The 27,820-nt window shown below is 37.7% G+C and overlaps 2 protein-coding genes across 2 annotated transcripts; both read left to right on the top strand.

Annotated features, from left to right (window-relative positions):
* The first annotated feature begins 16,309 nt into the window (after positions 1-16,309).
* On the top strand, positions 16,310-17,893 carry LOC113704474 (uncharacterized). The gene has a single exon (XM_027226377.2). The coding sequence runs from the start codon at positions 16,310-16,312 to the stop codon at positions 17,891-17,893; it is 1,584 nt and encodes a 527-aa protein (XP_027082178.1).
* Positions 17,894-20,233: 2,340 nt separating this feature from the next.
* LOC140012639 (uncharacterized) lies at positions 20,234-20,608 on the top strand. Its single transcript, XM_072060914.1, has one exon. The coding sequence runs from the start codon at positions 20,234-20,236 to the stop codon at positions 20,606-20,608; it is 375 nt and encodes a 124-aa protein (XP_071917015.1).
* The last annotated feature ends 7,212 nt before the right edge of the window (positions 20,609-27,820 follow it).

The following is a 27,820-nucleotide window of genomic DNA, read 5'->3' as shown; positions in this document are numbered from 1 at the left end:
GGCAAGAGCAAGGAGGGGATTCCAGTAGCGGCTAGGGTTTTAGGAAAAAGGAAAAACAGAGCTTGAAAAAAGAGGAGCTTCGTGAGGGAAAAGGGGGCTTCGTCTGGGGAGAGAGCTTAGGAGCTGAAGGGAAAAGAGAACCGAGAACAAAAAGAAGAAAGCTTCGGGTAAGGTTAGAAGAGGAGAAAACTGGGGGAGGAGTTCGAAAGTGAGAGAGAGCCACGGCCGAGGAAGACAAGAGCAAGAGAAGAGAGCTAGGGAAGAGGAACCAAAACAAGAAAAACCAGAAGAAAGATAGAGAGGGTGAGCGAGAAAGCAAGGGAGGAGAGAAGAAAAACCTGGTCAGGTGCTATTCCTCAAAGAGCAAAGGAGCCACTGGAGCTACTAATCCTCACGACCGTCACTATCTTCGCCGAGAGAAAGGATCATCACTGTAAGTATTTCTCTTCCTTTTAAATTTCAGTATCTTTTCAAACGCAGACTCTTGAAGCTCTCAAAGCATGTATTTCGTGACCTTGCTTATGAAACTTTTTTTGTTGATTATTTTTCCTCCCCTTCTGTTTCATTTTCACTAAGATTTTGTTTTCCTGTTTGTGAGTGACTGTGTGTTGGTCATGGGGTGTGTTTGGAAATTTTGTGATTGAAAACGTATGAACTCAAAAAGCTGTCAAATTTCGTGCTTCCTTTCCCCCGTGAAACTGAATGCGTATGATCCATAGGTGGCAATGTTGGATCCTTAATCCAACATTGGACTTATATGTGAATAATTATGTATTGCAAACTATCAATTAAGGTTAAATCCAATTAAAGTGATCAAATATAGTTTGGGCTTAATGTATCTAATAGGGTGTGAGCCTTTAATGTGTAGAAACTTATGGGCTCCTATTTCTATGATGGGCTGAAATAGGGTTCCAAAAGGTAACAGGAATGTTACCTATAAATAGGGTTATGATCCCCAAGTCACAGGTATCGTTTTAGTTGTCGTATTTTCTAATACCACAAAATATCTCTTCCCTGATATCCCATCGTCAGGAAAGATACCATAGAGAAACTAAAGGTCTCTCTCAAAGGATCGGTGAATACCTGTTGACCTGGAAGGCCACCCCAAAATTTCTAGGGATTCAAGTGTCAAATCTATCAATATGGATTCAGGTACGCTTCCGCTATTTTACAGTTAATTTATTTCTTAATAATCGCCATATAGATTTTGGATTTAATAGGTGATGGTTTTCACCAAAGGTTAAATTTAGATAACCACCCTTACAAGTGGTATCAGAGCCCATATGGTTGATTATTACGAAATAATTTTGTTTTGGTAATTTATGGTTTTATTACTATTGGTTCTGTTTTCATGGCTACTGGCTGCGGACATGATGCTATTAAATACATGACTGTTGTGTGCTTAAATTTTCGATCGCCAGTCACTGTTGTCGTTATATATATGACATGATTTTGGTTGCTTCCGCCGCACTACATGAATTCAGAATTATGGTAAATTATGTTTCTGTTTGTACGGCGCCACTCTGACTCATATGCAATAAAAAAAATGAATTCGTGGGCTCCGCTTCCATGGTTGACGAGTCTTTTTGTGGCTTTTATGTTCATGGGTGCTTACGTAAGTAGTATATGGCCTTCGGTCAAATCATTCCAACAATGCTTTTGCATACATGTGCCCTTCATTGTATGATTCAATTGTATGATTCAATTTAGAGGGTCCCACCGTATTTCAGCTTTAGTTGTATGATTCAATTGTTTATTCATGCTATCAAAATTATTCGGCACCAGTGGAGCCTGATGCAAATTATATTCGTCACCAGTGGAGTCTGATGCAACTTTTCCTGGCTCTAGTTGTGTAGTTCTTATTAGGTGCCTGCAGCTAAATTAGTCACAACTATATTTGATCATTGGCACGTGGTTCGGGATCACAATTGATTGTCTAGTAGTTTATTTATTTATTTTTCTCAAATAGAGAGCCAAAATATTTTCTTTTGCCGTGACTTTCCATTATGCCTTTGGTCAAGTTATGAATTATCTCTCCTTAGTTTTGGTCAAGTCCCACTGACCAAATTTTGGTTATTTGCTGTGATGTTTAGTTGACCAATTCACTGTTTATTATAAAGATGGATATTCAATATGATCATTTGTAGCTCAAATTTATTTATAGTTGGACGCTTCGGCTGGTTTCCTTACTTATGAATATTTGTGTTAAGAAAATTAGGGTTTCTTTAATTTAAGTAAACCCTAATAAAGTTAAATAGGAAATTTAAGCCCTATAAAATCCATATGTGTGGCTTATTAAATATATAGTTTTATAAAATATTTATGGATTTCAAGGAAAAATTTTTTTGGGCTTGAATGATAAGTTTGGGTCAAATTATGGATATGGATCCTTGGTCCAATAAGTTTTGATCCAATTGATTGGTTTGATCAGAATTAACTAAAGTTGACTTTGATCAAAAATTTTGGTTAATTTGTATAATTTTAAATTTGAATATTGGTATGATTATATATATTTTGAAATAAATTAATTGAAATAATATGTCACCAAAGTGACCTCTATTATGAAAATTAATTTATTTTAAAATATAATTAGTTGGGTACTAGTAATTTTATGAATATTGATCGACCCAAAAGAAGGTCAATATTTAATGAAATTACATGTGCACTTGTGGTAATAAATACATGATAGTTATCTGGATTTTACATGTGATTTATAAATTGGCCCAAAGAAAAATTTATTTTTGACATGTTATTATTATCAGTATTTATTACTGCACCAAGATATCACTTAGAAATTAATATTTTTGTCCAAAGACAAAATATTAATGGAATATCGGTATCTTGAGATAAGACTACCATTATTTGAATTTATTATTGTTTTGATTTATGTGAGCTTGTTTTAATTATATTATGTTTTCTGTTCAGTTGCAAATGATTTTACAAATTTTACTACCAACATCAATAACATTCCTATACTGAATGGCACAAACTTCAAATTCTGGAAAGAAAATCTCTTGATAGTACTTGGAATAATGGATCTCGACCTTGCGTTAAGGGATGATTCTCCCCCACCTCTTACAGATCAGAGTACCTCTGATAAAAAGAAAAATAATGAGAGATGGGAGAGATCAAATCGCTTGTGTCTGATGATCATTAAAAAGGCCGTTCCAGAAGCATTCAGAGGAACAATGTCAGAAACGATTGTAACCGCTAAAGAGTTCCTTCAGGACATTGAAAAAAATTTTGTCAAGAACGAAAAGACTGAAGTTAGTATGCTCTTGACACGCCTAGTTTTAATGAAATATAGTGGTAAAGGCAATATCAGAGAGTACATCATGGAGATGTCTCATCTTGTTTCGAAATTAAGTGCACTTAAGTTAAAACTCTCTGAAGAGTTACTAGTGCATTTGATTTTAATATCTCTTTCTACACAATTTAGCCAATTTAAGGTGAGTTACAACTGTCAAAAGGAGGCTTGGTCTGTAAATGAACTCATCTCACACTGTGTAGAGGAAAAGGAAAGGTCGAAGCAAGAGCAGACAGAAAGTGCCCATCTGGTATCAACCACTAATAATAAAAGCAAGGGACTTAAGAGGAAGAAAGAAAAAGAAGCTACAGGTACAGCGCCACAAAAGAAACAACAAAAGAAATCAAATGATCAGGGAAAGAATAGTTGTTTCTTCTGTGAAGTTGAAGGGCATCAAAAGAAGCATTGCACCAACTATCATGCTTGGCGTGCTAAGAAAGGTATGCTTCTTAATTTGGTTTGTTCTGAGGTTAATTTAATTTCGGTACCTAGACACATGTGGTGGTTAGATTCTGGTGCAACAACTCACATCAGTGTGTCTATGCAGGGTTGCCTGAATTGTCGAAAGCCTAATGATAATGAAAGATATATCTACGTGGGCGATGGCAAAACAGTTCAAGTTGAGACAATTGGAGTTTTTAGATTATTGTTAAAGACCAGATTTTATTTGGATCTCTATGAGACATTTGTTGTACCGTCTTTTAGACGGAATTTAATTTCTATTTCTGTTTTGGACAAATTTAGTTATTTTTGTTCATTTGGAAATGAAAATTTTGAATTGTTTTATGATTCAAAATTGATTGGTTTTGGTTCTTTAATGCATTATGATAATCTATATTTAATTGATATGATTGCCTCATTTAATGAATCTCTGCATTTGAGTACTAGAGGAGTAAAAAAAAATTAGCTAATGAGAATTCAGCTGCATTATGGCGCAAGAGATTGGGACATATGTCCAAACGGAGAATGGAAAGGCTTGTGTCAAATGAAATTCTCGATCCCTTGAATTTTACAGATTTTAATGATTGTATTAACTGTATAAAGGGGAAACAAATCAATAAAAGAAGATTTGAAACCAATAGGTCTTTAGACGTCTTAGAATTTATACATACAGATATTTGTGGACCATTTCCTACATCTGCTTGGAATAGTCAACATTATTTTATAACGTTCATAGACGATTTTTTAAGATATGGCTACATATATCTCATTTCAGAAAAATCACAGTCACTGGACGTGTTCAAAAATTTTAAAGCTGAAATTGAGAATCAACTCAACAAAAGAATTAAAAACGTCAGATCTGACCGTGGTGGTGAATATTATGGTAGATATGACGGTTTAGGTGAACAACGTTCTGGACTATTTGCTAAATACCTAGAGGAATGCGGTATCGTCGCACAGTACACTATGCCGGGTTCACCCACTATGAATGGTGTAGTTGAAAGACGAAATAGAACGCTTAAAGACATGGTAAGGAGTATGATATGTCATTCTACCTTATCAGAGTCACTCTGGGAAGAAGTTTTTAAGACTGCAGTATATATCCTTAATAGAGTTCCAACTAAAGCAACTATCAAAACCCTTATGAGTTTTGGACAGGAAAAAGTCCAGTTTAAAGCATATGCATATTTGGGGGTGTCCAACTGAGGCAAGGCCTTACAGGTCTAATGAAAAGAAACTAGACTTAAGAAAGATTAGTTGTTATTTTATTGGATACTCTAAAGGATCCAGAGGTTACAAGTTTTATGATCTTACAACCAAATCAATTTTTGAGACAGGAAATGCTCGGTTCTTTGAGAATGTCGAGTTTGGGGGAGAAAATACAGTAAGGGACATTGTTTTTAAAGAAAAATATATTAATATTTCTTCAGGTGTTATTACTCTTGTTCAGGATCCTATTCCTGAACTTGATCATGATATGACAAATCAAGACAATGTCGAACAGCAAACTGTTATAGAAGAACAAACTCTTCCTCTCCAAGAACCAATGCCATTAAGAAGATCCACTAGAGAAAGGAGAAGTGCAGTGCCAGATGATTACATTATTTTTCTCCAAGAACATGAGGATGACCCTGGATTGATGGAAGATGATCCAATCAACTTCCATCAGGCCATGAAAAGTTCAAATTCTCAAAAGTGGATTGATGCCATGAATGAGGAGATTAAATCCATGAAGGACAATGATGTTTGGGATCTTGTCCCATTACCAGAAGGTGCGAAATCCATTGGTTGTAAATGGATATTTAAAATCAAAACAGATTCGAAAGGCAATGTAAAAAGATACAAATCTCGTCTTGTCGCCAAGGGTTTTACACAAAAGGAAGGTATCGATTATAAAGAAACCTTCTCTCTAGTCTCATCAAAGGACTCTTTTAGAATTATCATGGCACTAGTGGCGCATTTCGATCTTGAGTTATATCAGATGGATGTAAAGACAGCGTTTCTCAATGGTAACATTGATGAGACGATTTATATGGTGCAACCAGAAACTTTGTATCAGGAGATCCAAAGAATATGGTTTGCAAAATTAAAAATTCCATCTATGGGTTCAAACAAGCGTCTTGACAATGGTATTTCAAATTTCATCAAGTGATTATCTCATTTGGTTTTGAGATGAATTTAGTAGATGATTGCATATACCATAAATTCTGTGGGAGTAAGTATATTTTTCTGGTATTGCATGTTGATGATATTTTGCTTGCTAGCAACGATATTGGTCTATTGCATGAAACCAAGAAATTTCTAACTAAGAATTTTGAGATGAAAGATCTTGGTGATGCATCTTTTGTGTTAGGCATACAGATACACCGTAATCGCTCTCGAGGTATTTTAGGACTATCACAAAAGGGTTTTATTGAAAAGGTCCTTAAAAGATATGGCATGCAAAATTGTAAATCAAGTGACACCCCTGTAACTAAAGGAGACAAATTTACTCTTGAACAGTGTCCCAAGAATGTTTTTGAGAAAAAAGAGATGCAAAAGATTCCTTATGCATCAGCAGTAGGGAGTCTAATGTATGCTCAAGTATGTACGCGTCCAGATATTGCGTACATTACTGGAATGTTGGGTAGATATTTGAGTAATCCTAGATTAGATCATTGGAAAGCAACCAAACGAGTCTTACGATATCTTCAGAAAACAAAAGGCTACATGCTCACGTATCGAAAATCAGATGAATTAGAGATCATTGGCTATACTGATTCCGATTATGCTGGATGCCAAGATACTATGAAGTCAACGTCAGGCTATGTGTACTTATTAGGTGGAGGTGCCATATCTTGGAAGAGTGCTAAACAGTCCCTCATAGCATCTTCCACTATGGCTGCAGAATTTATAACTTGTTATGAGGCATCCAATCAAGGAATTTGGCTGCGAAATTTTGTCACAGGATTACGTGTAGTGGATGGTATTGAAAGACCATTCAAATTATTCTGTGACAATAAGTCAGCAGTCTTATATTCCAATAACAACAGGAGTTCGACCAAATCTAAACATATAGATATCAAGTTCATGGCTGTTAAAGAAAGAGTGCAGAATGAACAGTTATCGATAGAGCACATCGGGACAAACTCCATGGTTGCGGATCCGCTTATTAAGGGATTGCCACCCAAAATGTTTCATGAGCATACTGCTAGTATGGGTGTCATGTTATCAAATAATGAACAGTTTTAATGGGAGTTTGTCATTTTAAATGCTCTTATGATATTTTTCAGTTATTAAGAATTTAAGGATATTTTATGCATAAATAAAGTTTGAATTTATTTATACTCTGACTTTGGTATGGTTTGATCTCATGAAAATTTAAGGTAGACCAGTTGGAAATAGGCATGTTTTGATCACATTACATGAAATTTCCATACTACACATCCACATCATGATTCATGTCATTCAATTGCATTGATATATGTGACCATTGATGGGTCGAGTTACGAAATTGTGACAAAGGCCGCTTTGATCCTATATTGGTGTAATTGATGGATCGAATTGGTTACAGATACATTGTGATAATGACAGTAAAGTTGAGCTCATACGGTTAATTGCGAAATATAATTATAAAGTTACACATATAGTCCAAGTGGGAGATTGTTGGATCCTTAATCCAACATTGGACTTATATGTGAATAATTATGTATTGCAAACTGTCAATTAAGGTTAAACCCAATTAAAGTGATCAAATATAGTTTGATCTTAATGTATATAATAGGGTGTGGGCCTTTAATGTGTAGAAACTTATGGGCTCCTATTTCTATGATGGGCTGAAATAGGGTTCCAAAAGGTAACATGAATGTTACCTATAAATAGGGTTATGGTCCCTAGGTCACAGGTATCGTTTTAGTTGTCGTATTTCCTAATACCACAAAATATCTCTTCCCTGATATTCCATCGTCAGGAAAGATACCATAGAGAAACTAAAGGCCTCTCTCAAAGGATCGGTGAATACCTGTTGACCTGGAAGGTCACCCCAAAATTTCTAGGGATTCAAGTGTCAAATCTATCAATATCGATTCAGGTACGCTTCCGCTATTTTACAGTTAATTTATTTTTTAATAATCGCCATATAGATTTTGGATTTAATAGGTGATTGTTTTCACTAAAGGTTAAATTTAGATAACCACCCTTACAGGCAAGTCTTGTTTTTAGTAGCTTGTTTGGTTTCATGGCTGGGTTACGTTTGGCATGAACCTTTACTGCAACAAGCTCGAAGTTTTCGACTTGTTGCAGCAAGGTTGACAGACCTGTTGTTATTATTGTCTTGTTGTAGTAGCTGTCAACCCTCACATGTTCGACTGATTGTCGAAGAAATGGTTCTGTTTTGTTAAGAGTCATGAACGGAATCGTCTAATACTTCCCACAAGTTTGCAGATTGCGGTCTTAATGAATTCCATGTTGCATTATCAAAGCAGACTGCTCCTTTGTAATCTCCTAAGTCCTCCCCTCATATGCGTGTCTTGCATTTCGTGGCTTTGTTGCTGTGTGGGTAGGGATATCATACACAACTTTGCCACCACAAACCCCAAAGTTTAGTCAAAAGCTGGGGGAGAGCTTCCTGGCTTGTTGCGGCAGTAGATATTGTCCTACAATGTTGAAGCGTTAGCTGCTCCAAGTTTATATTACTTTGCTATTTTTCATGTCCAAGAGCCTTGTTGAGTCTTCCCTCTCCCTTTTGTCCCAAGTTCTTGCACTTTCTGTTTGAATCAGTTAGGACTTGCATTGAGTCATTTCTGGGTTAATATATTGGAGCTCGTATGAGGAGCCGAGAGTTGCTGCAACAAGGTTGGAGCTCTCGGTCTTGTCGTAGCAATGTTGGCAGATCTGAGCTCTCTGCTTTGTTGCAACAATGGTCTTTTGTTGTTGCTGAGGCTTTTGACTTGCTCGAAGTGTGTGGTTGATCTATTGTTCAATTGGAATACCATGCGCATGGTCACCTCAAGTTTCTCCCTTTGCATCTTTGCTGCATTTTTTATCTGGTTGCACTTGCGGATCTAATGGAAATAGGTAAATGCACTTGGGTAGTGGTAACAAGGATGAGTTGAAGTTCTTGCATCTGGTTTTGGTTGTTGAATTGGTAGACTTTGCTTGTGTCACGTCTAGGCGAATAAGGAAAGGCTGCTGGAGTCCCCAAGCAACGAAAGCTGTAGTAAGCTTTTGCTGCAGAAAGCTTCTCCGTAACCATTGCATGAAACTTGCATGGAAATTTTAACAAGATTGCACCTTCACCCCTAGTTTGCTAAGCAATGTTACTATGGCCCAGTTAATTGAATAATTTAATCAATTTTGTTACTTTAGAATCTTAATTGCTTTTGGTATGTTTTAATATGATTCTTGGATAGATTTGTAAGGAGTTTTAGGATGAATTTGAAGGGTTTTAATAACTTTTTCTAGATTTATAGTTTTGATTAGAATTTTTGTGGAATTTTGGGACAGTTTGTTGTTTAATCGTAACAAATTGGTTTTCATTTATTTTTGCAAATTTTATCTTTTGATTGGTAGGTTTCACCTTATTTTAATTGAGACCCCCCAATATTTGTAATAATAAATTGATTCCTCGAATTTCTTTAATTCTTTCAAATGGGTCCTTATTGGTTTCAATTTGATGAATAGGGGTTGTTTAGTTTATTTGAATATTTTGATTGATTCAAATTCGTGTTTTATTTCCATTTCATGTGATTATTTGTTAATTAAAGTGATGCCTTGAACTTTTCTTTATTTTTTGGAGGGTAAATACGTAAATTCACTTCATTAGGGTGTCAATTCAAGGGAGGTACACCCTATCTTTTATTCATACTCTACTTGACCCTACGTGCCCTATGTGACTTTACGTGTTCAATTGCATGTCTCTTGAATGTTTTGCTTTCATTATTTCTGTTATTTATTTATTTATTCGCTTTATTGACTTTAGTTTTGTATATTCATTTTTAGTTCAATTTTGATCATTTGAAAGGCACTTGAATGCCGAAGTTGTAATAGTAGGGTATTATTTATTTCTTTCCCCCTTAGATTGTAGTAGGGCTTCCCAAGTGTAATAATTAGGGGTTTATTTGCTTCATTTTACTATGTGCTTATGCATGCCTATGAGTTATGTGTTACTCGCTTTTCTAGGGCCTTGCATCTAGATAATCATGTTTATGTGCTACGTGCTAGGTGAAACTATGTGTTTTGCATGTCTATTTGCTTTTAGTATTATATCTGAATATGTGGATGGCATGCACGTTACCGTGGCTAGTCCAATGCTAGTAATGGTTTTCCCCTCGAACTCTTACAAGTCCAATGCTTGTGAGGGAATGTTAGTTAAGGGCTAGTCCAATGCTAGATCCAATTGGGTCGTCCCCTTTTCGTTAGTATCATATCTGCATGCCTCACTACAAATTCATGCATATTTTCATTCTTGCATGCTCCCTTAACCTTTCCCTTACACATTTAGGGCTGCACTCTCATTTTAGACTAGTTCATTTGCTTGCATAGGTTAGGGAGTTACCCTTTTGGTAAGGGAAATAGACGAGTATGACTACACATAGCCTTAGCACGCTTGTTTTCCTTCTAACCAAAAGGCAAATCAAAAGTCACGATTTAGGGTCTCCCCGTACCCGATATGCTTGCATTCCTTTAGACTCATGCGTTCTCATCCATTTTGCACTCTCACCCCACTATCACTTTGCACTTCACCCCACTATCACTCCACACACTCTCACTTTATATATTCTCACTATGCACACTACCACTTTATCCACTTTACTATTTTGCACACTATCACTTTACACTCTCTCATATCTTAATAATTGCACTTTACACACCTACTTGCACACTTGCACATAGCACTCGTTTTTACACTCAAAGACATTTTTTGCACACTTGTTTTTTCTCTTTATTACTCGAGCTTTCATTTGCATTTATTCGTGACCTCTTTGAGGAATCACCACTGGCTATCACAATTCATGTGATTAGGACCAATCGAGTCTCATAAGAGACATTTTGCCCCATCCGAACCAATCATTAGATTTAGGTTTGCATTCATATTAGACGCATCCAAATGCAATACATCTTTTGGTTAGAAATTAAGGAAAATTATGACTAAATCACGCAACTAGCTTAAGTTAGGGTAAAAGGGTGCCTTAGACTTTGTCTTTGCCTTCCCTTTTATCAACTGTGACCCCTGAACTCGTCTCTCTGATTTTCGTAGGTTAGGAGTCATCTAAAAAGGTTTTTACTTCAACTTTTTCAAAAATTACTTTTTGGGTGATTTGGTACACCCCAACTCAATACCAAATGGCGACTCCTATTTTTCCGTTTAAAAAACCTTTTTAGATTATTATTTTGGCCAAACCGTCACATTTAAAAGTCCCATGGCCTTTTCTTTTATTTCTCACATTCACACACACTTTACATATTTCACACACACTACACTTTATGATTTCAAAACTACTTTTTTTCCTTTATTTTCAAAAATGGGGCGCGACAGTGTCCCCACGAGTTTGGCCAATCGAGAAATTACTTATTTCTTTATTAATAAATATAAAATGAAGAGATAATATTTGACTAGCACAGTTCTAATATGACTGCATGATGAAACATGTCCAAAATTTTGAACATGTCCAAAATGATGGAAATCATGATGAAACACATCAAGGACCAAAATGCTCTTATCGCTCAACTGCTCACCCAAAAAGATCACGCTCCTGAAAGAAGCCATATGAACTCTAAGGAGCACCAAGAGTATGAAATTCTCTCATCTAAAGGCAAAGACAAGGTGAAGGAAGTATATGTGATCGTCGAGAGAACTATTCCCGTAGAACAATTGAAAGAATTTGTTGAAGGCGTGATCAAAGACAAAAATGGGGGTAGTTCAAAGTCAAGTTTTACCTACTCCAAACCTTACACTGCTAGAATTGATAACCTAGCAATGCCTGCTGGATATCAACCGCCTAAATTTCAACAGTTCGATGGGAAAGGTAGTCCAAAATAGCATGTGAACCATTTTGTCGAAACCTATAATAACGCTGGAACCTATGGTGACCTGCTAGTCAAACAGTTCATCTGATCCTTGAAGGACAACGCGTTTGATTGGTATACTGATCTCACTCCGGGGTCCATCGACAGTTGGGAACATTTGGAACAAGAGTTCTTGAATCGCTTCTTCAGCACTAGAAGAACCGTCAGTATGCTGGAGTTGACTAACACTCGTCAATGGAAGGATAAACCTGTGGTCAACTACATTGATAGGTGGAGAAGTCTGAGTCTTAACTGCAAGGACAGACTGTCTGAACCCTCTGCCATAGAAATGTGCATCCGAGGAATGCATTGGAGCCTAAGCTACATTCTACAGGGTATACATCCAAACACATTTGAATAATTAGTTACCCGTGCTCATGATATGGAGTTAAGCATCACGACCAATGCAACTGATGGGCTTCCTATTCAAGTTCCGCGAGTGCAGCTGCCTCGTCAAATCAATGAAAGGCAAGAAAATAAAAAAAGGGACAAGCCTCCTTCAAGATTCAGTAATAAGGAATCCATGGCAATAAACACAGCTCCCATGCAAATTGCTACCAAGGTGAGCCGAAAGGTCACCGAAAAGGTAGACTCCTCTCAAAATAGGTTGGTAAGAAGACCCACTCTAAACGAAATGCAAGAAAAGGAATACCCCTTCCTTGAATCCGATTTACAATGAATGTTCGATGATTTTTTCAAGTAGAAGCTCCTTGAACTTCCCGACATAAAGCACCCAGAGGAAGCCGGTCAAGTCAATGATCCAAATTATTGCTGTTATCACCGCTTGATTGGCCACCCTCTCACTAAATGCTTTGTCTTTAAGGACAAAATTATGGAATTAGCCCTGTGAGGACCCGTAAATTTTTTTTATTTCATAATATTTTATTTTCTTATCTCGCATGCATTTTTTTCATTATACCCTATTATATTGACTTTCTAGAGATTTTTATAAGTAAATATAGCTTTTAAATCATTTTTCTAATATAATTTAGTTCGGGTTAATTTGGAAGTGTATTATTGACGTGGGACCCACTAATGCGGTAAATGCGATATATTTTTGATAACTTGTTGGAGGTTTGTATCAAGTGATATTATTTTACAAGGTGCTAGAATACAATTAGAGGTTAGCTAGATAGATTAACATTGGAGAGACAAAAGGATAGTTTTAAAACCAAAAGGTGACATGTGTCACCTTCTTATTCGAAGTTGGATTTTGACCACTATTCCTTAACTTTACTAAAACCTCAAATTGACCCAAAATATCATCTTCATTTGCTTCATCTTGGCCGGCCATTGAGGAGAGAAAAAGAGAGGAAAGTTTCATCTTGTTTCTTCAAATTCAAGTCCAAATCTTGAGTTCCAACCGTTAGTTTCTCAAATTACTCCATAGAAACTTCTTGCTAAGGGAGTTTGAAGGTCTTGGTGGAGTTGTTTTGGAAGAAAAAATCCTAAGCTACTACCTTTCTTGAGGGGTTAAGGTATTTTGCTTGGAAACTTACTTTTGTTCATAATAATGGTCAATTAGTAGTTTGTAGTGGCTAAATATGTTATTTTATGGAAGATTTTGTGGTTTGAGGTAGAATTAGTTAAATTTCAGATTTTATTGGAAATTTTTCTGATTTTATATGATCATTAGTGGTTGGCCATGAATAATGGTTTGATATGGTGTAAAATAGGGCTTTTATATGTTAGTTGTAGTTGGTTGCAAAAAATTTCAGTTTTGTGCGAAAATTCCAGATTAGGGTTTCAATTAACCCCTGTTCTGTCCGGTTGTGTTTGGCTAGGTTGGAGGCCGAATCAGCCTTAGGTTAAAACATGAAAGTTGTAGGAAATGATGTTTTATAGTTGCCTGTAAATGTTTAGTCCAATCCAAGCTTCGTAGGCTATAAAAAGATAGAAATACCCCCAGACTACCCTAGGTCGAGTCCGGTGGACAGAGTTGACACTTCACCCAATCTGACCGAGACTTTTCACCCTGATCCTTACCGAATTAGAATTTGGCCAAAACACAAAAGTTATAGTGCTGTGTTTTAGGTTTCCAACGGCCCTAGAAACACCTCAATTGGACTTCGGTAGCCTGAGTTATGGTCATTTTACCATAATACAGTTAGCTAATCTGTTTGTGCGATTCTAGTATGGTATATTACAATTTTGACCTAACTACACTATGAACTGGACTAAGTAGTCTTCATCAAAGTTATAACCCTCTGTCTTAGCTTCGAAACAGTATAACTTGCACTTCAATCCAATAAGCGTAGTTTCGGTTATGTCCGACAAACTAAGTAGCGGTGAATCTGCTTTTTTGGTTTCTTAGCTTAAAGCTCATTTTTGGTCATTTTTCTAGCTAAATCTTGTACTTGAATGACTTTGAATCTATTGAACGGCTGTTGTGATGAATTTATATTGTGTATGATTTTGGGATTGATTGAGGAAAATAATGAAGCCATAAATGGCTGAAAAATAGGTAAATACAGAGGGTATGCTGCCCAAAATTTTAGGGCTACGCGATTTCTTCAAGTTGAGTTGATCTTGGTAAAAATGATGGGTTTTGGGAGTTATTTGTAACCCTAGGATCAACTGTTATTCTTTTTGCTCAAAAGTCATATTTTATTCTTTTGTACTAGTACTTAACCTGGAAAGGCGTACGACATGTAGTCGAACCTCACTTGTGCATTCCGTTTACTTGATTTTGGATGTGGAACCTTCAATTGTTTTACTTTGGTTCTTTTAGGATTTCTTGGCTATTAAAGCCACTTTGGCGTGAAAACTTTTGAAATATCTGTACTTGAACTGGTGAGTGCACCACTCTCCTAAATTATTGCTAAACTGGTTTTCTGTACTTGCAAATTGCTATTTGAATGTCTTTCCTGACTGTTTATTTTGTATGAGACGAGGGTGTAATTTATCACACTCGTTCTCTTGCCTGTACTGGATGAACTGGAATCTATTACTTGTACTTGTTATGTACTTGAACTTTGTTACTTGCACTTGTTATGAGATCGTTTGGAAGTGTGTCCAACGATCTTCCTGTTAAACTTGAATTCAACCTCATGGGGAGTTAATTAAATCGAGTTAGCAAGGGCTTGGTCGTGGTAATTGACAGTCCATGAGTACCTGTTCCTGGAAAATCTTTGGGTATTATGACTCTTGATTCTGGTATACTCGAGTATTACCATTCCTGTTCCTGTTTGGCGTTCGGGCCCGGTAAGGGGTATGTTTGGTGAACGGGATTTTGGCGTTAAAATGGTGTTCTACTGGATTGGGTCCATTATTTGAACGTTGACGGAGGGTCAACGAGGCTGGATCAAGTATAGCAACGGGGATTTGGCTCCTGAGAGCCACCTGTATCCTTTACATTGTGATGTTCATTCATTTCTCGTATTTGATGTGAATATGTGCCTCGAAAGTACTTTTCGTGAATTCTACTGATTCTACAGTTTATACTGTTGGTACCTTATTGAGTTTTTAGTTCACACCGTTCCTTTATCCTTATTTTTCTTATAGGGAATCATCTTTTGGAACTTCAATATTTTGAAGAATGAGTTGAGTTAGTTAGAAATTCTTTTGTTCTCTTGATATAGCTCCTCGACAATTTGAAAACCCTAAATGTATCTTAATACAATGTTTTCTTTTGGATTTGTAAACTTACTAATATGTATATTTTAAAGTGTTGCCTTATGTTTATGTGACATATGTATTCGGGAATGTACATTCTTTAATGGCAAACAAAGTTTACTTGTACTTGGTTGGATTGTGACGTGGTAGCGGCCCTTCCATTTTGTTTTGATTCTCGTAGTTTTATTCCGATTTCGATAGAGGTATGACTGAATCCCGGTGAGAGTTGGGCAGGCGGTCCGTCGAATCCTTTGGTTCGTCTTAGGGTGAGGTGGGGTTGTCACAAGCCCGTTAAGGAAAAATTCTTCTTGAGGAGGATAAAGTATCGATAAACCAAACAACAATAATGTTTAGATTTGTGTGTTATCCGATAGAAGTTTTATCCACATCAAGCAGTGCTTTGTTTAAGGAGTTTGAAAAATCCTCAATTGAAGACATTATTGAAGATGACAACGAATGATGGACTTTAGTCACTCGAAAGGAGACTTGCAAGCCAAAAATAAGAAAGTATATTTTTTCGAAAAGCATTCGTTCGACAAAAGTTGAAGTGACAATGAAACAACAAAATGCAATAAAGAAACAAAAAAAATGGCTGTACCACCAGCCTCTTCAAATCATCCGCTCTTTCGAGAGGTTCGACAACCTGTAGCACTGAAAGAATTTATACCCAAGGGGTATTTAAGTGACGATGATGATAATTCTACTTCTTGTAATGTCGTCAAAGCTGAAAATCCTCAAGTCGCACAAATTAGCACTGAAGTTGAGAAAAAACTCAAAGTAGATGATAAATCACCGGTGGATTGTGCAATGGCTATCATTTTTTATGATGACGATTTAATAGTTGATTTCAAAACCCACAATCGACCCTTGTTTGTTAGTGCATATGTCCGAGAATAGAAGATGAATCGAATACTCATTGATGGGGGATCTGCTGTCAATATCATGTCCGTACGTGCTATGAAAGAACTAGGAATATCAAACGATGAACTCTCCCAGAGCCGCCTCATGATCCAAGGATTCAACCAAGGGGGGCAAAGAGTGATTGGTCTCATAAGGTTTGAATTGCTCATTAGTGAGTTGTTTTCGAGTGCGTTATTTCATATTATTGACACCAGAACCTCTTATAACATGCTCCTGGGAAGACCCTGGATTCATGAGAATGAAATTATACCATCTAATCTTCATCAATATTTCAAATATTATCGAGACGGTATAGTTAGAAAAGTTACTACCGATGATAAACCTTTCACGGAAGCCGAGACTCACTTTGTCGATGCCAAATTTTATCTTCAAAAAGAAACAAAAGGAAAAGAGTCAACAAGGGAAGAAAGTCAAGATTCCAAAGTACCCATTTTACGTTATATTCCAAGATCAAAGAGAGAAGAAGGTCAAACTTCTTTTGTCAGGAATGACACATTAAATGTTTCACTTACCAAAATAGAGCCTGTTAAAAGTGAAAAAATGACCTTGCAAGGGTTTGTCTGTCCTAAAGAAGAACCGGCAGTAGAACATTACTCACTACCAACTAATCGGATTCAAGAAGGTTTTGATCCAAACGCATATCAACTTCTTGCTAAGACGGCTTATAACCCCAATGAGAAGAATGCATTGGACAAACTCCCTCCTGAAGTAACTGGCGAGAAGACTTACGGATTGACACCTACGCAGAAAATGTTGAAAGAAAGAGGCTATAACGTTGAGAATTCATCGATGGGTCTTGGTTATCAACCGTCCTCTCCTGTTCGTATAATGATCAAAAGGGCAAGTTGTAATTATGTGAACGAAGAAATGGAGGTCACAAGCCGAAAGAGTTATGTTTTCGACAGATTGAAAAATAAGTCAAAGCGTACTTCTGTGTTCGACAGACTCGACCCGCAGCCGAAAAATTTGAAATCGCCCGTCTATGAGAAATTGGACAGCAAAAAACAAGGGTACCAAGTTGTCAAGAAAGAAGATCTTACTCTAATAAAGATGAATGGTACGAGAAAAAGAGTTTTCAATTTCTTTATGCATTATGGAGACTTGTTTAATGTAAGGATCGAAACCATCCTTGAAGAACAGGATCCGGAAAGTATTGTTTCTTGCCATCATATTACGATCAGTGATCCTGAAAAAGGAGAAGGAGATGCAGATGATGCTCCCGCTGAATTTGAACATGGAGTAAAAAATACAGTCGATGCGCTAAAAGAGATTAATTTTGGCACAAGTGACGACCCTCACCCAATTTACATAAGTTCTTGTATAACTCCTGAAGAAGAGAAAGAGTATGTTGATTTGCTGCTCGAGTTCAAGGAGGTCTTTGCCTGGAATTACTCAAAAATACCTGATTTGGATCCAAGGGTCGCTGTTCATAACTTGTCGGTCAAGCGAGAAACAAAACCTGTCAAGCAAACTCAGAGACGTTTTCGACCCGAATTGATTCCTTTGATAGAAAATGAGATAAATAGATTAATTGAAACTGGATTCATACGAGAAGTAAAATAGCCAACATGAATTTCAAGCATCGTCCCTGTAAGGAAGAAGAATGGGCAAATTCAAAATTGTGTTGATTTTTGAGACTTAAATGAGACTTGCCCCAAAAATGATTTTTCACTCCCCATCACAGAATTGACGGTAGATGCTACAATCGGGCATGAAGCACTATCTTTTCTCGATGGATCGTCTGGTTACAATCAAATACGCATGGCGCTCGAGAATGAGGAGTTCACCGGCTTTCGCACCCCCAAGGAAATTTATTGCTATAAAGTAATGCCGTTTGGCTTGAAAAACGCTGGAACGACATATCAAAGGGCAATGCAAAGAATTTTTGATGATATGCTCCATAGAAATGTGGAGTGCTACGTTGATGACCTTGTAGTGAAATCAAAAAAGTGAGAGAATCATATTCAAGACCTTCGAAGAGTTTTCCAAAGCCTTCGAAAATACCAACTGAAGATGAATCCTTTGAAGTGCGCATTCGAAGTAATTTCTAGCAAGTTTCTTGGTTTCATCGTTCATCAACGGAGGATAGAGGTCGATCGATCTAAAATTGATGCCATTGTGAACATGTCTGAACCGCGAAATATTCATAAATTAAAGAGCCTTTAAGGGAAGTTGGCTTATATCCGGAGGTTTATCTCTAATTTGGCCTGACGATGCCAACCCTTCAGTCAATGATGAAGAAAGGGGTGCCCTTTGAGTGGGATGAATCGTGTAGGAATGCTTTTACAAGTATCAAAACGTACTTCATTAATCCCCCAGTGTTGGCTGCGTCCATTCCAGGAAAATCATTGATTATCTATATTTCCGCTCAAGAACGGTCGGTTGGGGCCTTACTTGCTCAAGAAAATGATGAAGGTAAAGAGAATGTGCTGTATTACTTGAGTCGGATGATGACTTCTAATGAGTTGAATTACTCACCCATCGAGAAGTTGTGTTTGGCACTTATATTTGTCATTTAGAAGTTGAAACATTATTTTCAAACACACACTATTCGACTCATATCTAAGTCTAATCTCATTAAATATGTCATGGCAAAACCTGTACTGTCTGATCGGCTCGTGAGATGGTACCTCAAGTTTCAATAATTTGAAATTATTTATGTACCTGTGAAGGCTGTCAAAGGACAAATATTGGCAGACTTTTTAGCCGATCATCCCATACCTGCCGAGTGGGAATTGACTGATGAACTCCCCGATAAAGAAGTGTTTATGGTTGAATCCCTGTGATCGATGTATTTCGATGGAGCCGCGCACCGTGACGGAGCTGGTGCAGGAGTTATCTTTTATACTCCTGAATCAGATATATTACCATACTCTTTAATTTTAACACGTCGGTGTTCACATAATGTGGCCGAATATCAGGCATTGATTCTCGGTTTGGAAACTGCCGTAGAAATGAAGCAGTTGCATCTTAGGGTCTATGGTGATTCCAAATTAGTGGTAAATTAATTTCTTGGTATTTATGGTGTCAAGAAACCTGAATTAATCCTATATTATAAGTATGCAAGACAACTCATGGGATATTTAGATAATGTCACTATAGAACATATCTCTAGGAATTTCAACCAACAAGCCGACTCTTTGGCAAGGTTGGCGTCCATGATCACTCTACATTCTCATCAAAATCAAATTTCAATATGTAAAGTTGGGTCATACTCCCAACGTTTGATGAAGAAGATGGTGTGAGGAAAAAAATGCTTATCATATTTTTGTTCATGAGATCGAAAAGGAGGATTGGCGTCACCTCATCATTGATTACCTTAATCATGGGAAGTTGCCAGAAGATCCCAAGAAAAGGGTTGATATACGTCGTCGAGTGCCACGTTTCATCTACTACAAAGGGACGCTTTACCGAAAATCATTCGATGGGGTATTTCTACGATGTCTTGGAGAAGATGAAGTCATGCAAGCAATGGAGAAGGCTCACTCTAGGATATGTGGTACTCACCAATCTATCTCAAAATTATATTTTTGCATTAAGAGAATGGGATACTACTGGCCAACGATGGTAAAGGGCTGTATCGATTTTGCTAGAAAATGTCAAACTTGTCAATTTCATGGCAATTTCATCCGTCAACCTCCTGAACCATTGCATCCAACTGTGGCTTCTTGGCCGCTCGATACTTGGGGTTTGGATATAGTTGTACCACTCCCAAAATCCTCTGGAGGACACATTTTCATCTTAGCGGCAACGGATTATTTCTCAAAATGGGTCGAAGCGGTTCATCTAAGAGAGGTATAAAAGGAGAATGTAGTAGATTTCATTCGCTCGCACATCATTTATCGGTATGGAGTTTCATGTTATATCATCACCGATAATGGTAAGTCTTTTGGCAATGTAACAATGAACAAGTTTTGCGAAAAGTTTCATTTCAAACAATACAATTCGTCCATGTACTACACTGCCACAAATGGACTCATTGAAGCATTCAACAAGACCTTATATAATCTGTTGAAGAAAATTGTGGATAAATCGAAAAGGGATTGGCATTTTCGAATTGGAGAAGCACTTTGGGCATATCGAACTACTTTTCGAACTCCCACGCAAGCGACCCCATACACGCTTGTTTACGGTGTTGAAGCTGTTCTTCCACTTGAGTGTCAAATACCTTCGCTAAGAATTGCGATTCAAAAAGGGCTCAGTGAAGAAGATAATGTTCGTCTTCACCTTGAAGAGTTAGAAGCACTTGACGAAAAGAGATTGGAAACTCAACAATGAATTGAGTGCTATCAAGCCCACCTTTTAAAAGCATTCAATAAGCATGTCCGGCCACGCTCTTTCCAGATTAGATAGTTAGTACTCGCTGTTCGGAGACCGATCATTCTCACTCATGGCGGACAAAGAAAGTTTACTCCTAAATAGAATGGTTCATATGTTGTTCGAGAAGTGTATACAAATGGCTCATACAAGTTGGTTACTGAGGATGGATTAAGGGTTGGCCCCATCAATGATAAGTACCTAAAAGGTACTATGCGTAATCGGAACCGCGCGATACTCCTGGCCCGCATGAGCTAAAACTGTGGATGATAACCACCAATGGTGTTGTATGTGGTTAAACTGCTAAAACACTCCACCAAGTCTAAGGTGGTAAACAAATAGATACTCTTGGCTCGTATGAGGTTAAAATGTGAACGGCAGGAACTACGTGTGATTTGATTCTCTTGTTAGGATACGTAGGCAGTTTGGAAGGTAACTTTTAAGTTCAGTTATACCTCCTAAACCAAACCCTCTTTCTTTGCAAAAAAAAAAAACGTCTCTTTTTCTTTGAAATAAAATGCTAAATTTAAAAGTTCTTTTCTCTTAGAAAAAAAAAATATATATAATAAGAGATAAGAAATGAAAAGCATTTTATTATTCATAAAAAAGGAAAATTTCATTACAGGAAAAAAAAGAAAAAAGTTCAGAAAAAAGACATGGTGAAAAGTCTAAATATCAAATTTGTAGTCCACTACAGCTATCTTGCATGATTCAAGTGCAGACTTCATGTCTTCAAGTTCTTTCGCTACGTCATCAATCAAGATGCTGGTACTTTCAATAGAAGAGAGCTCATCATGTGCTCGGGTTATTTCAGTCTGGATCTCTTTGAAAGTTTCATGCTTTTGATTGATAGTTGAGCTGATTTCCAGACCTTGTTTCTCCAAATTGATAAGTTCCTATTGCAGAACTTCCTTCCTGTCTTCAATGGACTGCAACTTTTCTTCAAGACTTTGCAGATGACGAGTTAGTTCTTCTTCATTCGCCTTAACTCTCCCGAATTGGGCGGTCACTTTGAAAATGAATTCTGCAAGTGTTTCTTTACTCATCTTTTTTCATGACAAAAATGTCAAAATATCATATGCCTATACCTTGGCAAACAATTCTATCAAGAAGTCCTTTAAAGGGAGACCATTGGTAGGATCCGTTCTTGTGATTTCTGCAATGATTTCCTCTGCGCACTCTTTTAAAGAAGAGATTTGCTCAATAGGAGTGTTAAGAATCTGCCCGCGAAAATTCATCCACAAACTCTGCAAGTATCTCCTTCGATGCGCTTGGATCAATTATTGCCCATGAAATTCTGAAATCAGTGCTGGTTTAGGTCTCTTTCGGATCTCGTGTGAACCAATTAACTCCTTCTTACACATTGACGAGGTACCTCCATTGGGGGCAAATTATTTTGGAGTACTGATAGCTACTTCGTCACTTTTGTTATTTAAAATTATATCATCAGCTTCGAGTTCGGGTGGTGAATCATTACCAACATCTTCATGACGGAATTCAAGAAATGGGGGCTGAAAAAAAAAGTTACAAAAAAAAGAAAAAAAATATAGCGAGATGATTACCTTAAATGATGACACTCCAACCAACGGTGGTATAAAGGAAACCTCCTCCAAATCAGAAGATGTCCTCTTCTTTGATCGGTTCCAATGACGGTCTTGATTACTACTACCACTCGCCAACGAATGGGCTCCTCCTTGGGTAGATCTGATGCCCTGAACTTGAGTCCCTTTCTTTTCTACAGCCTTGATAGAATCACGATCGTCCACCGTTTTAATTTCGACATTTTCTTCTGTACGAGTCACCGATAAGGATTTTGAAACTTTGGGCGGCGTCTTCTTTGCTGGAATCACTGGTTGCGCCTCTTTGATGGCCTGTCGAGAGTCCTTGGAAGACTTATTTTTTGTGACAATATTTTTCGAGGAACTGCTAATAATTTTGTTTTTCCGTAAGGTGGATGAGGTAAGACCCGTTACAATCTCTATAGCTCCATTATGATGCACTGACTCGTTGGCAGAGGTAACCTTACCCTTCTTCGATGATTGCTGAGAGATCTTAACGGTGAATTTAAAGGAAATTGAAGAGACACTATTTGAACGAGTCGACCACTAGACGTCATAGTCTTTTGTGATCAATGGATACTTCTTGTGCGTGGGTATAGTCATCCGAGATCGTGTCTGCGTGCGAATTGAGGAATCCCATAGTTGAATAGCCTCACCCAAAGTATAAGTATGAGTGATCTCTTTCAAGTTGTTAAGAATGTCCTGACAGAAATCGAATTGTCTGCTAAACCTGCAAGGATTATATTTTTCAATAATGAAAGAATTGTCCTTACGTAGAGTTAAATGGCAAGAGCGTTGACTAATGAAGTAGCTCGTAAGTCTTGATGATAAGGATCTATCGTCGATCAACACTTTTTTGTCATTCCCAATCCAACACAATATGGGAAGCATCAAAGGATTCACTTCTTTGAAAATTTCCTCAGCTTCTAATCGACCATAAAATATTGCTATTTTCTCGCCACTAAATCTTGTCATGCGCGCGTGGTGGCTACTCACTTGATTTTTTTCATAATATACATCGAAATATTGGCCAATCCAAACATATACGTAATGGATTGAAAAAGTTATCTTACATTTTCCAAGGTTAGGGGCGTGGACGATCTCCCTCAACCCATGGTATATGCTCGCAAGAACAGGAATTGCAAAGCAAAATCTTTTCCCTGTGGCCATTAAGCATGCAACCTTGAAGACACTTGGGCGAATACGATCAACCTTTTGCTTGGCAAAAGAAACTTGCAAATCCAACACGCTATGAATGCCGCAATATAGGTTTCCTTTCTTAAAGACCTTGGGATATCCAGTGTGTTGAAAGGGATGTCAAAGTCCTTCGTATCAGCAAGGTCGTGTGGCCCTACGCTTCCAGAAGGGTTGTAAGTCATTTTCGATTTAGACATGGTCTTCCTTCTATTAGCCTTGTTCGGAGGAGCCCTATACCTAGCCTCCCCTTTGAACTAGAAGCGGATCCAATCTTTTATCCAGACTCCATGATCGTTCGTCCAAAGATGGTAGTAAGCGGAGAAGAGATGCCTGCAACTTTCAGGGAGAAGTGGCTTCCCTTCTTTGTCACGAGTGAGAAGCTCCTGTGCCGAAGGAACAATTTCATCAAAGAACGAGCCATCGATTGAAAGGCCACCAAGTCGATAAAGGTTCCAAAGGGTGATGGACAACTCCCTAACGGGTATATGAAGTGTGTTTGTCGAGGGGCACCAATGTTTGAAGAAGGCTCGCAAGATATTTTCACAACGGTCGTAGGAGTATCTCAATGCATAGACAGTTTCAAATATGCCAGTACGTGTGAGTACCTCTTTATACCTTCCGAGGATGTCCTCGCATTCCCAATAATGAGAAGTGAAGCTCGCCTTGCCAAAGAAGGACGAGAGGATCTTCCATGTAGTTTTGTCTATATTGAATCCCACGAACGGAAGCGTGAATTTGGCTATTTCTGGATCTCTATTGTGAAGCGACGAGTTTAATACGACCACTTCCTCCTCCCTCGACGTAGTGGAGAAAGTCGATGGTGCCACCACTTCCTTAGTCCACTTGCTAGTCCAATCTTCAAGGTGGAAGCATCCTTCAAGAGATATAAAAGATTCAGCGAACATGCCAATGGCTGGTTTATGGACATATAGCGACAAGCTCTTTGATTGAGATTCGCCCCATTCGTCCGTCAATGCAATATGTGATAATGGTGTAGCGTATTCTTTAATTTGCATGGATGCTAAGACCTTGTGAAGATTTTTCAAAGTCAATCAAAAGGAATTTTTTTTCTTTTCTTTCCTTATAAGTTTTGATAGCCGGATTACCTCACTGGTAGCCCCTTATTAAGCTCCTCTGAGGTTAGTTTTCCCCTTGGAGATCTGTCGTTGGAAGCTGGTTTTGGAAACAAACACGATAAAAATGACTATTAGCGAGCCACTTAACAAAGGTACGGGTATTCGAAGAACAATCATGAACGAAGAATCGCTATGGACAATGCATGCAAATATAAAAGTATCGACCATGGTGATATTGTCCAAAGTATTATCACAATTAGACACACAAATCGAGGATGCATCAAAGTAAACGCGTAAAGTCTATTGCCGAAAGTTTCTTCTAATAGTTAAGTGCTGAAAAAGGGTCTTTGGGCAGCTAAAAGAGATGATTGGCGGCCATAATATAATCGATTCTTGTAGTGGAAAGCTTCATGCGAAATCAATAAAGAAGAGGATACAAGTGATGCTTAGTATCTTGCAAAAAAAAAAAGAAAAGAAAAAAGTATACAACGCATAGTATATGTACCTCCGATTCAACTAATTCATAAATGCCTTGACAAAGGTGTTTATCAAGAAGGCTACACGAAGGAACTAGTCTACAATGTTGAAACCAAACTCTTGAATGCACGATGGGGAAACAAGCAGATCAGGTATGATGCTAAATATTGGATTTGAAATAAATTGGAACCGTGCCGCAAGATGACTAGAAAGCCATGTTATCCTACTAGTTCGGCATGTAACATGCATAAGATGCAAATTTCAAGTACCAATCACATTTGAGTCACCAAGGGTGAATCAAAATAAGCATGCAAAAGCCATTGCTGAAGTTTCTTTCAAACAATAAAGTACTGGAAGTAGAGCTTTGGGTACCTAGTAGACAGAAGACGGTGTTGTCAGAACACAATGGTGGGTAGGCGCTAATTTGGTAGTAGCAATAATGGTTGATACTAAGCAGTGGCAGTCGTGTTTGGACGAACAAGCAAGCAGCTGCAGTAATAGCAACAGCCACACTGGCGATAATCCGATGAAACAAAGAATAAAACTCGTTCAAGTTCTCTATTATTAAGGAACTGGCGGCCGGGACTTAGCTATTTATAGTGCAGAATGGATCCTAAATCCTAGGGAAAATGAGTAGGACCGTTGCTGTACTTCGAATAGAATTAGGTCTCTTTATCAGTTGAAAGTCTTTTGGTCGAAGAAAAACAATTCCTCGCGAAGTCCTTTAAGTTTTGGGGAGATTGGCTCCGCGCTGATGATGGGCTCCATTGCAGTTGGTTTCGGACTTCTAGATCGCTTGAACTTTGAGACTAACAAGGAATGGAAGTTGTTGATTCAAGAGTCCTAGTCATATTAGAGGAGTTTTTGATGATTTACCGCTCAAGTTCACGAGGCCGACAAGGAGAAGTGGTCTTGAAGTTTGGAAGCGGTGGAGTTCCGTGGGTGATTGATAAACAATATGCATGGAAGATCAATTGGATTCCTATGATTTCATTTTTTTTGAAATGCCTTGCTCGTGAATGATCAAGCATACAATATGCAATGTCCCACGTATCAATATATTGGGCTTTCTTGAGGACAAATGTCCATAATTAAAGTTGGTGGCCATCATTTATTATTATTTTTTTGCAGTGAAAGGGAGCATAGAGTTCGGTTGCCTTAAATAACAAGTGAAGGGAGAATATCAACGTATTTCACTTAAACAAATTGATTATAAAATCGAAGCTTGTTCGTTCAAGTTTTACTCTTCACAAACAAGTTTCGAGGGGGCATTTGTAGACGATGGAATTTTAATTAATTCTTAAAATTACCATTGGTCTATAAATTATTTTTTGTGGCTTATTTCTATCCAATCGGATATTGCCATATGTTATGTACACTTGGAAAAATTGGTTATTAAATGCCCCATTATATTTTGCCATGTGTCAAGGTGAGGTGTTCCAAATCAATTCAAATTGTAGGGATATCTCCACCAACCAAATCATATCATGTCACATGGATAAATATCTAAGTATTTATTTCTTATTAAAGGGATAATATTTAAAGTTGTTTAATCCAAGTAGATATATACTGCAATAGCTTGACCAGTCAAACGGCGCCACATCACGTGTCCCCACGAGTTTGGCCAATCGAGGAATTACTTATCTCTTTATTAATAAATATAAAATGAAGAGATAATATTTGACTAGCACAATCCTAATATGACTGCACGTCTTGCAAGACAAGTAAAGTGGTACACAGGTCTTCAACATCAACCTCTTTCTACAGCTATAAATAGGGATCTCTCAACCAAATCAAGGATACACAGAGACATCCAGAGGCATCTCATACGCTCAAGCATTGAAACTCCAAGCCACGAAAGGTCCAGGTCTTCAAGCTCTTCAAGTCTCCCATATATCAAGACTTGAGTCTTCAAAATATCTTTCAAGTTCTTCGAATCTTCCATCTCAAGATTTGAAGGAACCGGTGGTGGATCCAAGAACAAGCTGCGAAGCCCTTGGATTGGCGTTCATGGAGGAGAATTGAGGGGAACTCTCTACAAGTCCGAGAAAATCCCAGAGATTGTACTCACATATTTTTTAAAATTTATATCTTACACATTTGTCGTGTATATTTTTTATTTTTTTTTCAGACTTGAAATTTTATCGCGTACAGTTGTTTCGAGATGTTTTCTGAACAAAATTTGTAGCTTTACCAACGTATAAAATGTAGAAACAGAAATAAATCCTAAAGGAGCAAGAACAAGATCAGAATTTGGCCAAGAAGAAGGCCTCTTCGCCAACCTTGGCTCAGTTTCTGGAAAACTTTTCTGCAGTTTTCTCTCTCCTTTTTCTCTCGTTTTCTTTCCTGACCTTCCTTTCTGACCCTTTCCAGATTTTTCCTTCCTTCTTCTCAGCTCCAAAATCCGTCTTTTCTTTCTTCTTTTCCTGTTTCTCTCCTGAAACTCTTCCTCCCTTTCCCGCCTGTTTACTCCTCTACTCGAAGCTCTCTCCTAGATTTTCCCCCTTTCTTCCTCTGTTCTTTAGCCATCCCTTCTCCCAATCTCTCTTCCCTCTCTCAATCACTCTTCCTTTTCTTTCTCTTTGTTGCGCGCAGCTCTGCCTTCTTTTTTCTTTTCTTTCTCCTGAAACCCTTTTTCTTTCTTCCTCAGCCAAAACCCTCCTTTGCCCTTTTTCTTTCTGTTTTCTTGCTTTTCCTCCCAACCTAGCCCCCACGAAGCTCCATCTTTCTCTTGTTCAGTTTTTCCCTTTTTTTTGTTCCTTTCTTTTCCCACAGCGCCTCTCCCTTCCAACCCTCTTTTCTTCTTGATTTTTTTTCTTCCTTCCCCGTAGCTTTTCTTTCTTCCTTTCCTTCTTGCTTTTCTT

Source organism: Coffea arabica, chromosome 8e (genome assembly GCF_036785885.1).
Source record: "Coffea arabica cultivar ET-39 chromosome 8e, Coffea Arabica ET-39 HiFi, whole genome shotgun sequence".
NCBI lineage: Eukaryota > Viridiplantae > Streptophyta > Magnoliopsida > Gentianales > Rubiaceae > Coffea > Coffea arabica.
The sequence above is the reverse complement of the archived record's forward strand: the minus strand, read 5'-3'. Positions and strand labels throughout refer to the sequence as shown.

Bases quoted from the DNA above. Each gene is read 5' to 3' on its own strand.
- LOC113704474 (XM_027226377.2), top strand. From the start codon at position 16,310: ATGAATCGAATACTCATTGATGGGGGATCTGCTGTCAATATCATGTCC.
- LOC140012639 (XM_072060914.1), top strand. From the start codon at position 20,234: ATGAACAAGTTTTGCGAAAAGTTTCATTTCAAACAATACAATTCGTCC.